The 14,690-nt window shown below is 33.2% G+C and overlaps 1 protein-coding gene and 1 pseudogene across 6 annotated transcripts in view; both read left to right on the top strand.

The window, feature by feature from the left end:
* The window catches only part of ZMYM6 (zinc finger MYM-type containing 6), a 33,247-nt gene extending 18,957 nt beyond the window's left edge, over positions 1-14,290 (top strand). For 5 of the 6 annotated variants that reach the window (XM_036231521.1, XM_036231525.1, XM_036231528.1 and 2 more), the window contains 5 exons: positions 655-802; positions 1,992-2,132; positions 2,571-2,608; positions 10,472-10,616; positions 12,337-14,290. In XM_036231521.1, the coding sequence (XP_036087414.1) occupies positions 655-802; positions 1,992-2,132; positions 2,571-2,608; positions 10,472-10,616; positions 12,337-14,165 (2,301 nt within the window). In that variant the 3' untranslated portion in view covers positions 14,166-14,290. Of the gene's footprint in view, positions 1-654; positions 803-1,991; positions 2,133-2,570; positions 2,609-4,054; positions 4,459-10,471; positions 10,617-12,336 lie in introns of those variants that run through there. The other variant, XM_036231530.1, reaches the window with a different exon arrangement.
* Positions 5,187-5,305, top strand: LOC118605393 (annotated as a pseudogene).
* Positions 14,291-14,690: the final 400 nt, after the last annotated feature.

Below are 14,690 nucleotides of genomic sequence, written 5' to 3'. Positions count from 1 at the left end.
AGATATTTGTTGAATGATCAAAGTTTTTATGACCCAAATCCCATATTCTTTGTATTGCAGTATGCTGCCTCCTAACCTTTTAAAAATAGAACCTATCTTTAGATTCCTTAATTGGTAATTTTAATACAGGAGATCAACTTTTATACTCTCTTGATTGAGGGTATCTATATGAAACAAATGTGTGTGTGTGTGTGTGTGTGTATAATTTTTTTCCCCTTCCCCTCTTTAATCCGCCCTCCCCCCGCCCCCACTTCAACCACCCCTGACCCATGGATGTTGCTGTTTCGCCTTAAGAACTGGATCTCTGAAGGTGGGGTGTCCCCTCCCACATACTTGCGGCATGTACCCAGGGCCTGGCGTACCCGGGGTTGGCACCCCCAGGACACTTGGGCCTGGCGTACCCCGGGTATGGTCTGTGACTCCACCTGGGGTGCAAACCCAGGACCCTTTGTGTGCAAAGCAGACGTGCTAACCATTATACCACCCCCATAAATATATTTTTAACAATGATATTTTAAGGTAGGAACCTTACATTTTATGATCTCGACTGACTCATATATCCTGTTTTCATAGTATCTTCTGGTTTTATGATTAATGTTATCTTTTCATTATTTTATAGTTTTAAGCCTATCCTATTTTACCTTTCTTTCTCAGATGGCCAAATGTGATGCTTGTAAACGACAGGGTAAGCTAAGTGAGTCCATAAAATGGCGAGGAAACATCAAACATTTCTGTAACCTATTTTGTGTCTTGGAGTTTTGTCATCAGCAAATTACAAATGACCTTGTTTCACAAAGAAAAGGTAAAATTAAACTTGGCTAGTGGGATCTTTATGTTAGTGCTGGGATATACTATCAGCATTTTAGCATATTGTAAATAATAACAAAATTTCACTAGATTCACATAGCCTGAATTTCCTGTAAGAATCCTGAAGATTACCCTTAAGGGAAAATTAATCATGCTTTTTGGTATCATAAATACACCAAGAATAATAAATGTATAAATGCTAACTTTATAGTAAAATTAGATTTGATTGCTTTTGATTGAATTTACCTGTACATAAATAACTTAAACTAAGGGATGTATGCTATTCACTTAATAAACTAGAATAAAAATAGAAAATTGGGGCAAACGAAGGTAGACGATATGAGTATGTTGAGTTGCTCTGACTAAGATTTGATCCAGAGCTTCCTTGTAGCTAAGGAAAAAAAAAAACACATTAATTATAAGAGAAAAAATAAAGTAGACCAGTTCTTCATGGGTAGCAAAGTTTTTCTTGGCTAAAAATAAAACAGTTTTTTGCAAGTAGGACAGATAATGTGGTCAAAATATCCAGATGAATAAATACATGGCATATCTTTAGAGTAGCTAGCTCCCTGAAGCAGGACTTCTCTGAGTTAGATTTAAAATATTTGATACTGTTTTCTGATCAAAGCCTGGAGTGCTGCTGAACTGACAGAAGCCATGTGCTTTGGCTTCTTATGGTCTGGCCCTTGTCTACCTTTGCAGTCTTATTAATAAATCATCACCTTAATCCAGAAATGCCTTGTGCTAATCTTTTGTGTTCCTTGAGACCATTCAGGTGGGAGGTAGCATTTTTATTCCATAATGTGGGTTAATAAAACCAGTATTCTTAACATGGTCGGAACAGCTATATCAACAACTTATTTATAAAAATCGTCATGGTAAATTTTTATTTGAAGCAAGATTAGGTGTAGGAATTTTAATATTCATGAATAGAAAAGCTCATCCTGAAGTTAGTCCTGAAGCTAATACCTATATTTTTACCTATTCAATATCATTTGAAGTTAATAATTTTAGAGAATCGGCCTCTCTCAAAGCTCTAATGAACACTAATCCGACCAGACTCACCCAATCCAACATTATACAGAGTTAGATATTTGCATTTCACCTTGAAAATTTAGTTGTTAAACAGGGTATTTTTTTGTATGTGACTCTTGTTTAAACTAGGTCTTATTTTTTTTAATCAGTAAATATTTCTAAGGCACCAACTGCTTCTGTGGCTCTCCCATCTACAAGGACAAATACAACGCCAGTTATAACCAGTGTGGTGTCATTGGCAAAAGTGTCTCCTGCCCAGCCTACAGAGAACACTAACAGTGTTTTAAAAGGTATGACTTGATGTAAAGGTATTTGGTGAGACTGTGGAAGTGAGTGTTATCTAGTGTGAGTAGCTCTTATTGGTAACATTTACATTTATATGAGGAAACATGCTTCTTTGTCTTGGAGGGCAGTGGGGAGCAAGCAGAGTGGCATGGATAGGCGAGGAAGTGGTATGTAGCGTTTCTTTTTTTAAGAACCCAAAGCATTTTAATATATCTGCCTTTTACTACCAGAGATTCTAACACAGTAGGATGCGATTAGGGCCCAGTAATTCCTACCTTTACCAAGGACCCCAGGTGATACTGATGCCAAATTCCCTTGGACCATTTTTGAGAAATTCTGGATTAGAGACTCGACTACCTTAGTGAGAGGAAAGTAACTTCTTGATTTCAGCATTGACTTCTGTATATTCTGGGAGTAAAAATATATGTTTTAATTTCTAACAGGTGCAGTAACTAAAGAGGCAGCAAAGATCATTGAAGATGTAAGTTTTATTGTTAATATTTTGCCTGATAATGCAACTTTATTTTCATTTTGGATGTAGCCTTCTAATATAGATCTGAGTTCATTTCTATTTGCAGCTTAGTCTTTAAAAAAGTGGATTAATATATTATGCATAATTTTTGTTTTTGAATCTTAAAGTTAAATCACTAATAAGAATGCATTCATGATTTATTATTTGTGTCTGGCTCCTTAATTTCTTTCAATACTTGTTAATTCCATCCTGTTGCTTATTTTTACTGCATTTGAGTAATTTTCTTTTAGATTAGAAAACCTCTTGAAAAAGTTCAATATAGTGTCATTTTATGCATCTTTGAATTATGTGTGGTTGAAAATAGTGCAAAGTAAAAATAAATTCTCACTTTATGACTTAAATTTGAAATATTGTGAAACTTTCAAAATTAAAAAAATTTTTGAATAAATGCATAATTTCATATCTGACACGCTGAAAGGATTACAAATTATGTCACCGGTGTCCTGTATCAGTATCACTTTAGCAGGAGAACAAAATTCCCATCATGCTTTATCAATAGCACATGAATCTAATGTGTTAGATCTTATGTTAATGTTTTTGCTGCCTGTTGTGCTGCTCTCTTAACATTTATTTGCTCATGCTACAATTAAAAATAATTTTTTAAATATCAAATAATGATCCCATTCAGGTTCATTAAGTGGTGGTGCTAGTGCTAAAAAGTGTGTCCAAAATTCATTAAATTTGGAACAGACGTTAAATGTAATAAACTCTGAAGAAGGCCAAGTACTGTCGCAATATCTCATTCTGTTAAATTAGGAGAGTGCACCCTGCAGACTATTAGAGATTATATTAAAAAAAAAAAAAAAAAAGGCAGCATTAAAGCAGGTATACCCTTTAGTTTGCAAAATTATCTTATAACCAGCCAAGGATAATGTAGTAAGTGGATAAAATCCTATTAACATGGCTACAAGGTCAATGCTGCCGTAACGCACTTCTAACTAAGACTAACCTATCATCTGTGCTAAGGCATAAAGTCTTTTTAATGATTTGAAAGGAGGGTGACAGTGAGACAAAAAGGTTTACCACATCTCATGGGCAACTTTCCAATTTTAAAGTTCACCAAGGTTTTAAGAATGTAAAAGGGAGCAGACAAGCTATATCTGCTAACTCCAGAGCTATCAAAACTTTAGCTTTATTGTAATTTAAAGAGGCTTTAACTTGGAAGACAACGTAATACTTGTTAAAGAATTTGTGAAAGTGGTAAAGAAGGTAAATTTATGCAGTTTATAAGGGGATGTTGAAATTTTGCTTGGGTTCTTTCCCGTGAATTAATAAAGGAAGACTTGATAGAATTAGAAAAACAAAGGTAGCAAGAAGAGGGCCTAGCAGTTAGCCTGGGCCATAAAGATATTAATCAACCGAAGTGACTGGTATAGGCTTTTGACCATATTTCAGCAAAAGCTGCTGTTTTTGAAGAAGATGATCCAACTGAGGATTGCTGTTACATGATGGCAAGGCAAAAGATGGACAATGTGTCTGCATATCAAGAAGTCTGCAGTGAAAAAAAAATGAGAAAACAAACCCCATTAGATTCATTCTTTAGTAAAAGTCTTTTCAGGGAATCAGACCAGCTTCACCATAATGTGGAGAGATAGCTTGTCCTAATTTGATACCTCTTAACTTCCAGCATTTGCGTTGTTGGAAGATGATAATGATAATTACTTTAAGGCAGTATACTATATTAGTGACTGTCATTAAGTTAATTTGTAGTTATTTGTATATTATATACTATATTTATTTTAAAATCACATGATTAATCATTATTATAGAATTATTATTAACCACATCATAAAATTAAAATCTGTGTATTTTTTATATTAAGTATTAATATGTATTATAAAAATGTTCTATATGAATTGTAAATTTATGTCCTCTGAGAATGTATCCCTTCTCACTTCATATGTATGGAACAATTAGTCTTTAATTGTGTTAGTTTTGAATTATTCAGTTCTCAGAAACATATCCCTCATATTAAATGTGACTGCCTTATGTATGTTTTCCCTATGTGGAGTCCTTCTATAATTCACCAGTCATTTAAACTGTGTTACAGAGTAGCTCTGGTTAATATTTTCAGTTTAGTCCATTAAAAAGCATAATAATAATGTGTAGTACTCTATACTTTTAAAAAACCCTGACAGTTTTAGAATTTGTTCTTTGTTTCTCTGGGACTTTAGTGTGAATCTTCTTCAGGTTATTTAAATGGTCTTAAATTCTAGAAAGTACATAGAAGAAAATCTACTGTAAAAGTCAATAAACTTTTCGTGTAAAGTTCTAGATAGTAAATATTTCAGACTTGGCAGGCCACCCGGTCTCTATTGCTATTTCTCACCTCTGCCATTGTAGTGCAGTAAGTGGTGGTGTTCCAATAAAACTTTATTTACAAACAGGTGGTGGGCTGGACTAGGCTCAGAGTCTACTTTGCCAACTCCTGCTCTACCATGTTCCCATCATCCAGAATTAAACACTGTTGGATTCGGCTTATTTGCTTTTTTTTCCTACCTGTTTTCTCTTTTTAAAAATAAATCACATCTATGGCCATGCCATCCTGAACAACCCCAATCCTATCTGATCTCGGAAGCCAAGCAGGGTCAGGCCTTGTTAGTATTTAGATGGGAGACCACCTAGGAAGACCAGGTGCTGTAGGCATAAAAAATAAATAAAAAATAAAAAATAAGAGATTGTAAGTTGACAAGGTCCTTATAATCTGTGAGGTCAACCAAGGGTTGCCTCACCTAAAAAAATAAAATAAAAATGAATCACTACCACCAGTCCCCTTTTCATATTCCTAGATGTTACTATTAGGAGTCTGCTATGTATTCTTTCAGACCATTTTTAATCTTTCACATTCATATACACAAATCCATGGAAAATAATATTGTTTTTAAAAATATCCATGTGATATTTAATAGATTTGATACATTCCTTTTGACTGCTGAATAGTATTATATTGTATGTAGGTGCCATCTTTTATCTGTCCATTGCGATATTGATGAACATGAAGTTGCTTCCAGTTTTTCACTATTCAAAAACTCTGCTGCAATGAACATCCTTGTAGATGTTTCCTTGTGCACATGTGCAGGTGTTTTTCTAGTGTAGATATGGAAGGGTGGAATTTTGGAGTCAAAGCATATCTGCATTTTTAGATTTTAAATTGCCCCTCAGAGTGTCCATTCCAGTTTTTATGCCTGCCAGCAGCTTACGATTGTACTTATTTCCCATAACCTATCATTTAGTGTTATTAGATTTAAAATTTTTTTTGCCAATCTGCTAGTAATATCTTATGGTCTTATTTTGCATATCACTGATTGATTACTAGTGAGTTTGCTAATATTTGTTTTTGAACTTCTGAATTTTCTTTGAATTTCTTGTTTTTAATTTCTCCCCATTTTTGTTTTGAATTGTCTCTTTTCTTTATTGATTTATAGCAGTGTTCCCCAACCTCTTTGGTACCAGGGACTGGTGTTCCTATGAGAATCTAATGCCTGATGATCTGAGGTGGAGCCAAGGCAGTGATGCTAGCACTGGGGGGGCAGCTGCAAATACAGATGATGCTTCACTTGCTCGCTCGCTGCTCACCTCCTGCTGTGTGGCCTGGGGGTTGGAGACCCCTGATTTATAGAATTTCTTTGTGTGTTCTGGAATCGTCCCCCTTCCTACTCTTCATTTTCATCAACGCAAAAACATGCAGTAATATTTCTTGAAAAAAATACTTTTTTAACACCATGGCCCTCTAGCCACTGTCCCATTTTTCTTCTCTGCTTTTCATTTTGGAAAAACTCTTCTAAAGGTAGCCTCTACTTGCTGCCTCCATTTTTTTTACCTGTAATCTTTTCTTAGCTCACTCTAGTCAGGCTTTTGTCTTCATTACTCTATTGAAACTGCTCTTCAAGGTCACTATCAGTTTTTATTTTGCAAGATCTGATGGTTAAACTTCAGTTCTCATTATTCTCCTCATTCTTTCAGTAACACTTGATACAGTTGATCTTTCCTTCCTTCTTGAAGTACCATGTCCCTTTTCTCAATCTGCATTACTTCTTAGGAGACTCACACAGTCCTGTGATTTTAAACACCACCTAGATGGTAGCTGATTCCCAGTTTTATTTCTTTTGCTTTGACCTCTGAGTTCCAGATTTATGTTTCCAGCTGTCTGCTTGACATTTAGATGATTAATTACACTTAAGCAATTAATAGCCATCTCAAATAAATGTCTAAAACAGGATCTTTTTATCCCTCCCAGACTTTCCTTTTGGAAAGGAAATCCAAAATAGATCTAAATATATATGGGAATTTAGAAATAATAAAGGTGGTATTTTAGATCAATAGAAGAAATCTAGATTATTCAATAACTAGTGCTATGACAACTAAATAGACATATTGAAGAAAATACAATTGGATTTCTACCTCACAAGTTAAGCTAAAATGAAGACCAGATGGAGAAAAGGCTTAAATGTAAAAAAAATACTAAAAGTACAAGGAAAACATATAGGAAAGAATTTTAATGCAGAAATAGAGAAAGTCTTTCTAAATCTGCCACAAAACCCAGAAGTCATAAAAATTTGTTAGGGAAATTTATATTTCACAGTCAAAAGAGAAATGACAAGAACTAAAAGGTTGCAGTTAATGTCATAAAAGGATAGTTTTTTTTCTTTTTATATGTAAAGAACTCCTATGAATCAGTAAAAAGACCTAACACCCATTGGGAAAATGGGCAAAAGTATGACCCATCGGTTTATAAACTAGGAAATAAAAATAGTTCTTAAACATATACAAAAATATTCAACTTCAAAATTAGAGAAATGCCAGTTAGAACTACAGTTTTATCAGATTGGCAGATAAATATTATGGATAACACTGTTAAGGCATTCTTACATATTGTCAATAGCAGTCAGTAAAACTGCTACAGAGGGCAATTTAGTAAAACCTGTTAAAATTTGAAATGTAAATACCAATTTTCCCAGGAACTCCATTTTTAGGAATATATCTTTCAGATATATTTCACATGTTTATGAAATGAAGTATATACAAGGAAAATAATTGCAGCATTGTTTGTAGTAGCAGCAACTTGAAAACAACCTAGTTTTATCAGTGATCAGGGCCACTGTGAGTTCATCCTGAGTTATCGTACTAATTAGAAAAAGAATGAAGCATTTCTATATGTATAGACATAGAGTGGTCTTATAAATAAGTGAAAAAAGACAAAACTATAGCATACTACTGCCATTTGTATTTTAAATATACACAAGAACACACAAAACATGCTTGTACAAATGTATAGAATGGCTCTGGAAGGCAGCCAATAAATTGATAATAGTGGTTGCCTCTGAGGAGAACTTAATGACTGAGGGAGAATTTTAAGAGGCAGAATTATTTTTTCATTGTTTATTATTTGAATCTTTGGATTTATGTCACATGTTATATTACTCATTCAAAAAATATGCATAGAATTTTTTTAAAGCTAAAGGAAAACAGGGCAGAGGATATGAATAGTTCACAGAAGATAAAATATAAATAATGCTTAAACATGAAAAATACCTAACCATCCTACTGTTAGATAATTTTCACTTGAGAAATAAATGAAAAGTCTGATAATACTGTTGTTGACTAGAGTGTTAGGAAACAGGCTCACATACATTGGTGACGGTTATTTAATTTGATATGTCTATGAAAAGCAATTTGGCAGGACCATCATAATTAGAGCCTATATATTATATAGATTTTATTATAATTTTTACCTAACAAACAGCACTTAAAAGACCTTATTCTGTAGATATAATAGCATATGTATAATTAATTTATGTTTAAGGATATTTATTGCAGCATCGTTTATAACAACAAAATATTTATAACATTTACATGTTTAATAGCAGAGACACTTCAAATTACCTAAGATACATTCAGTGTATAAAGCTTTTACTAGGCAGCTTTATACAAGGTTATATAAATGTACCTCCAAGATAGCTTGCCTAAGTGACAATACAAGATGTAGAACTTTGCTAATAATATGCTACCATCAGAAGCAACTTATTTAATTACACAGACCATCTCTAGAAGAATGTATAAGAAATTGGGAATAGTGGTTGTGTTCAGCATTGAGTCTGGATAGATGGCAGACAGGCATGGAAAACTTACTTTTTATGTAAACACTTTTATACCTTTTGCATTATTACATAACTTGAAATTATTGCATCTATAACCAGTGGCTTTTCCATCTCACTTAAAATACAAACCTAATTGTTTGTCTTTATTTACTCAGACCTTCCAGATCATATACAGTTTGGCTTCTGCCTACCTCTCTAAACAGATCATTCTAGCCCCTGCCTACTTTATTTCAGCCTTGTTCTTATTGCTATTCCTAAAAAATGCCAAGCTCTTTCCTACTTCAGGGCTTTTGTACCTACAATCTTGCCTGGAATCCTCTGACCTCAGGCCCTTGTATGACTTGTTCTTTTGAACATTCAAAAGGTCTCTGCTCAGATGTTTACTCCAACATCACCCTTCCTCTATACCATCTCTCTTTATTCTCTTACCCTGCTTTATTTCTTTCATAGCACTTATCACTACCTAAAATTATACATTTTATATTTGTTTTACTTTTTTATCTTCTTTGCCTCCCTCTAGAGTGTAAGGCCCATAATAGCAGGATATTTTTTTTCTGTTGTATCCTTAGGACTTAGAACAATACCTGGCTTGTAGTAAACATTCAGTAAATATTTACTGGATAAAAAAAACATACTCTAAGTTCTCTCACTGTATTATTGTTTGACTTTGCAAAAAAAATTCAAGGTAGTAAAATATATCAGTCTTTTCTACTTTGTAATTCTTTTGTGTTTTATTTAAGAATATTTGTTCCTTGTTCTGGTCATTTGAAAGTTCTCCAGTGTATTTAAAGTTAAATTTTTCATGTTGAGGTCTGTAATCAATATGGAATATATTTTTGCATCTCATCTGAGGCCAGATCTAAATTTTCTGAATAGCCAATTGTCGTAATCAGCGAAGATTATTTTCATTGTTTTGATCGTACTTACTATAGCCAAAGTATTTTTTTTTTCCCCACCCCCTTTAATGACACCTTGGCCATTTAACTATCTGAATTAAGGCTTTTTGTTACCTCTCCTTTGGATTATTATTTATTTAAAAATTCATTTATTGAGATAATATATAAGCCTTATGTTTAATGACCTAGTGTCCTGTTACGCTGTGTGGTCTGTTGATCAGGATAAGCATAACTTAGGAATTTATTTATTTTTTATTTATTTTTTTAATTGAAGAAATGATTTAAATTCCTCCCTTCCAACCCCACCCATCCTACTTCCCCTTTCCTCTGGTAACCACTAGTCCATTGTCCATGTCCATGAATCTCTCTGTATGTTTGTCCTGTTCATTCATTGCTTTTAGGTTTATATCCCACATATGAGTGATATCATGTGATTTTCAACTTTTTCTGTCTGGCTTATTTCGCTTAGCATGATTATCTTGAGGTCCATCCATGTTGTCGCAAATGGCAGTATTTCATCTCTTCTTATGGCTGAGTAATATTCCATTGTATATATGTACCACAGCTTCTTTAGCCAGTCATCTATTATAGGACACTTTGGTTAGCCAGAGTATTTTTAAAAATATGTAAATGGAACTAATACTGATTAGAAGTATTAGGAATTAGTGTATATTTTCTAAAGAGTTGTCTATTGTAATTACTCTTTAAGAGGAATAATATTTCTCTTGATTTCTGCCATCTTTCAATTGATAGCAGTTATAGTCAGTAATAAGATACTAAAAAAAATCTCTTTGGTTTTTGAATTTGTTTTGAACTAGGGAAGTACACAGGCAGATGCCATGAAACTTCTATCTTCCCAGTCTTCCAGGCTTTTAAAGAACAAAGCATTATTGTGCAAGCCTGTCACACAGACCAAGGCCATCTCTTGCAAACCACATATACAACACAAGGAATGTCAGACAGGTATGTGTCCTTGTGCTTTCTACACATTGAAAGTTTGTTTTCTGTTCTCTTTGGGTTTTGTTTTTTTTTTTTTAAGAAAGGAAATGAATATTATTGATAATATCTTAAATTTGAAAACATTCATTAATTCTTGGATCACATACTTCAAATATTAAATTCATTCCTTATAATTATTGTCATTAACACTAATAACTACTAAATTGATTCAATACCCATATAAAGCATTATGTGTAGAGTGGACAAACATTTCCTATGTGTGCACTGTATTTTTTCACATGTTCAAACAAGCTGTAATAATAATTAAGATATAAATTTATTTAAAAGCATTAGTGATTTAACTTTAGTTCTTGTTTTTAAGCACCGTGAATTGATTTGTGAATTAGAGGTAAAACCACATATCTGAGGTGTTAGTAATCAGGAAAATTGTTTGAATTCATACTTGAAATGGTTGTAAATTATTGCTCCAGTCCATGTTATAGCTTTTAATCCCACTACCCTTATATTTTCAATTACTTTCCCAGCCTACTCTGCCCAAAGCATTTTTTTGAATTTTGTTGTTATTGATAATTTTACTTCACAGAATATACTTGTATTTAAAAGTTTAGTCTGTCAACAAGAAATCTTGAGTTTTTATGTAGAGTGACTTTCTTTTGGTGGGAGTCAAGGAGAATCCTGTTTCCTTTCCTCAGTACATTTGACTGCTTTATATTCCTGTTAAAATGATACACTCTCTGTGTACATGAATTTATATTATATATACATTCACATGTAGAAGGTAGTAAAGGATCTGTGGACATCTAAATGTGTGTGTGGGTGCGTGTACATTTAAAAAAATTTTTTATATTAAATATTGGATTGTACTCTGTATACTGTTGTAAACTGCTTTTTCATTTGACTTTGCTTTGAAACCATTCCACGTCAATATAAATTTAAATATACATTGAGATTCTTGATGGATGCTTAGATTCCAATGTATATAACATATCCATCCCTCTAAGATTGGACATTTAGATTCATTCCAGTTTTTTAATATTATAAATGATGTTGAGTTAAGCTGTATAAATGAATCTTTGTCCATTGTCTAATTATATCCTTAGGCTAAATCCTAAGTAGCGGAATTACAGATTCAAAAGCTATCATAGATTTCTAATGCTTTTGATACATGTTGCAAAATTGCTCTCCTAAAAAGTTGTATCAATTTGTGCTCCAACCAGCAGTGTTTGAGAGCATCCACTTCTCAGCACCCTCACTAACACTTGTCTTTTCCCCTCAACTTTAATTTGGAAAAAATTCAAAATTCAGAAAGATTGAAAATACAGCCCAATAAACACCAATATAGCCTTCATCTAGTTTCACCAAATGTTAACTTTTTGCAAGATTTCTTTTTTTCTGAACTTTAAAAAAGTGAAGTAATTTATTCTTAATTTGAGGTAGTCTGTGGACTGCAGCCATAATTCTAGTAATCTATTGAATACATAGCATTGCTAGTTTATGTACCACAGCCTACAGTTTTACTTTGGTCTGTGACCAAGCTTTGGACAAAGGAGAAATTCAGTTTTTAATGACATAGAAGTATCATGGTTTGTGTTTAAACTTTTTCAGTGTTTTCCTTTGATAAATAAAAACAGTAAAAAATATAAATTTTAAACATGTGGGGGAAAGCATAAAGAATACTGCTTATTTGTTCTTGAAAATAACAGAATTCAAATATTTCATTCAGATTTACCTGTGCCTATTGAGAAAAGTGATGTGGAACTTGATTCTCCACCTGCAAAGAAAAAAAGAATAGGTTTTTTCCAGACTTATGATGCAGAATATTTAAAAGTTGGTTTTATTATCTGTCCGGGATCAAAAGAAAGTTCACCAAGGCCACAGTGTGTCATTTGTGGAGAAATACTATCTGCTGAAAACATGAAGCCAGCAGATCTTTCTCATCATTTGAAGACAAAACATTCAGAATTAGAAAACAAACCAGTAGATTTTTTTCAACAAAAATCTCTTGAAATGGAGTGTCAAAACAGTTCTTTTAAAAAGTGTTTACTAGTTGAAAAGTCACTTGTGAAAGCGTCTTATTTAATTGCTTTCCAAATTGCTGCCAGCAAGAAGCCATTCTCCACTGCTGAAGAATTAATTAAACCATATTTAGTAGAAATGTGTTCAGAAGTTTTGGGTTCAAGTGCTGGAGACAAAATGAAAACCATTCCTCTTTCTAATAACACGATTGGACACAGGATTGATGAACTGTCTGCAGACATTGAAGATCAGCTGATTCAAAAAGTCAGAGAATCAAAGTGGTTTGCCCTTCAGATAGATGAGTCTTCAGAAATCTTAAATAACACCCTTCTTTTTTGCTATATTCGTTTCATTGATTATGATTGTAGTGATATAAAAGAAGAATTACTATGTTGTATTGAAATGCCTTCTCAAATAACTGGTTTTGAAATATTTGAACTAATAAATAAATATATTGATAGTAAATCTCTGAATTGGAAACATTGTGTTGGTCTCTGTACAGATGGGGCTGCAAGCATGACTGGCAGGTACTCTTGTTTAAGGGCAAAAATTCAAGAAGTTGCCGTGAATACAGTGGCATTTACACATTGTCTTATTCACCGTGAACATTTAGCAGCAGAAAAGTTGTCTCCATGCTTACATGAAATTCTTTTGCAGTCAGCACAAATTTTAAGTTTTATAAAGAACAATGCATTGAATTCACGTATGTTAACAATTTTGTGTGAAGAGATGGGGTCTGAGCATGTGAATTTACCACTTCATGCTGAAGTACGTTGGATATCAAGAGGGAGAATTTTAACACGATTATTTGAATTACGACATGAAATTGAAATTTTTTTAAATCAAAAGCATTCAGATTTGGGCAAGTATTTTCTTGATGAGGAATGGATTGCAAAGCTGGCCTATTTATCAGATATTTTTTCACTTATAAATGAACTAACTTTAAGTCTCCAAGGAACTATGACTACGCTCTTCGCTCTGTATAATAAAATGGATGTATTTAAGGAAAAGTTAAAAATGTGGTTGAAGCGCACAAAAGAGAATGATTTTGACATGTTCCCTTCGTTTTCCGAATTCTCAAATTCATCAGGCTTAAATATGAGAAGCATTGCAAGCATTATTTTTGAGCACCTGGAAAGACTTTCTCAACTGTTTAATGACTGTTATCCACGAGAAGATTTGCATTCAGGAAATTTGTGGATAATTAATCCTTTTATGAATCACCAAAATAGTAATCTCACGGACTTTGAAGAAGAAAAACTAGCTCAATTATCTTCAGATTTAGGATTACAATCAGTTTTTAAATCAATGTCTGTAATTCAGTTTTGGATAAATGCAAAGACAAGTTACCCAGAACTCCATGAAAAGGCAATGAAGTTTCTATTGCCTTTTTCAACTATTTATTTATGTGATGTTACATTTTTAGCTTTGACTGAGTCAAAACAAAGAAATCTGTTGGTTTCTGGCTCTGCCCTAAGACTTGGAGTCACATCTTTAATTCCAAGGATAGAAAAATTAGTAAAGGAGAAAGAATAGTAAATGCATATTGCTTATTATCAAATTCTATAATTTTGTGTTAAATTTTGTATGAGATAAGTATCCTAAAATATAATTTCCTAATGTGGATATGTGTTTCAGTGATTAAATGTTTAATTTTCTCATTTTGTTGAAGAATTTAATAATTATACATGGATACATAATTATACTTTTAATAGTCCAAGGTAGAGAATTTATTTTATTGATTGATAAAATAATTTGGATTAGTGACAAAGATGTAGGTAATGAAAGGCCCAATTTATAATGTAACAGCATACCTGAAACTTTAGCTTGGCCTTTAGAAGCATGTGGGACATTTTAGTCTTCAGCCTGCCTCCTCCTCTAGGAGGTTGTGTGTAGGTAGAAAACAGATCTGAGCAACTTGGCTACTAGGAAATGGAAGCAGCAGGAGAGCTTGAGACCCCTTTGGGGGGGCCTCTCTGGCCCAGTAGACCAGGGTTTGACAAGCCTTTGTTATAAAGGGGCAGATAGTGAACATTTTAGGCTTTGCAGACCATACATGAC

The sequence above is a fragment of the Rousettus aegyptiacus genome, unplaced genomic scaffold (genome assembly GCF_014176215.1).
Source record: "Rousettus aegyptiacus isolate mRouAeg1 unplaced genomic scaffold, mRouAeg1.p scaffold_m13_p_1, whole genome shotgun sequence".
NCBI lineage: Eukaryota > Metazoa > Chordata > Mammalia > Chiroptera > Pteropodidae > Rousettus > Rousettus aegyptiacus.
The sequence above is the reverse complement of the archived record's forward strand: the minus strand, read 5'-3'. Positions and strand labels throughout refer to the sequence as shown.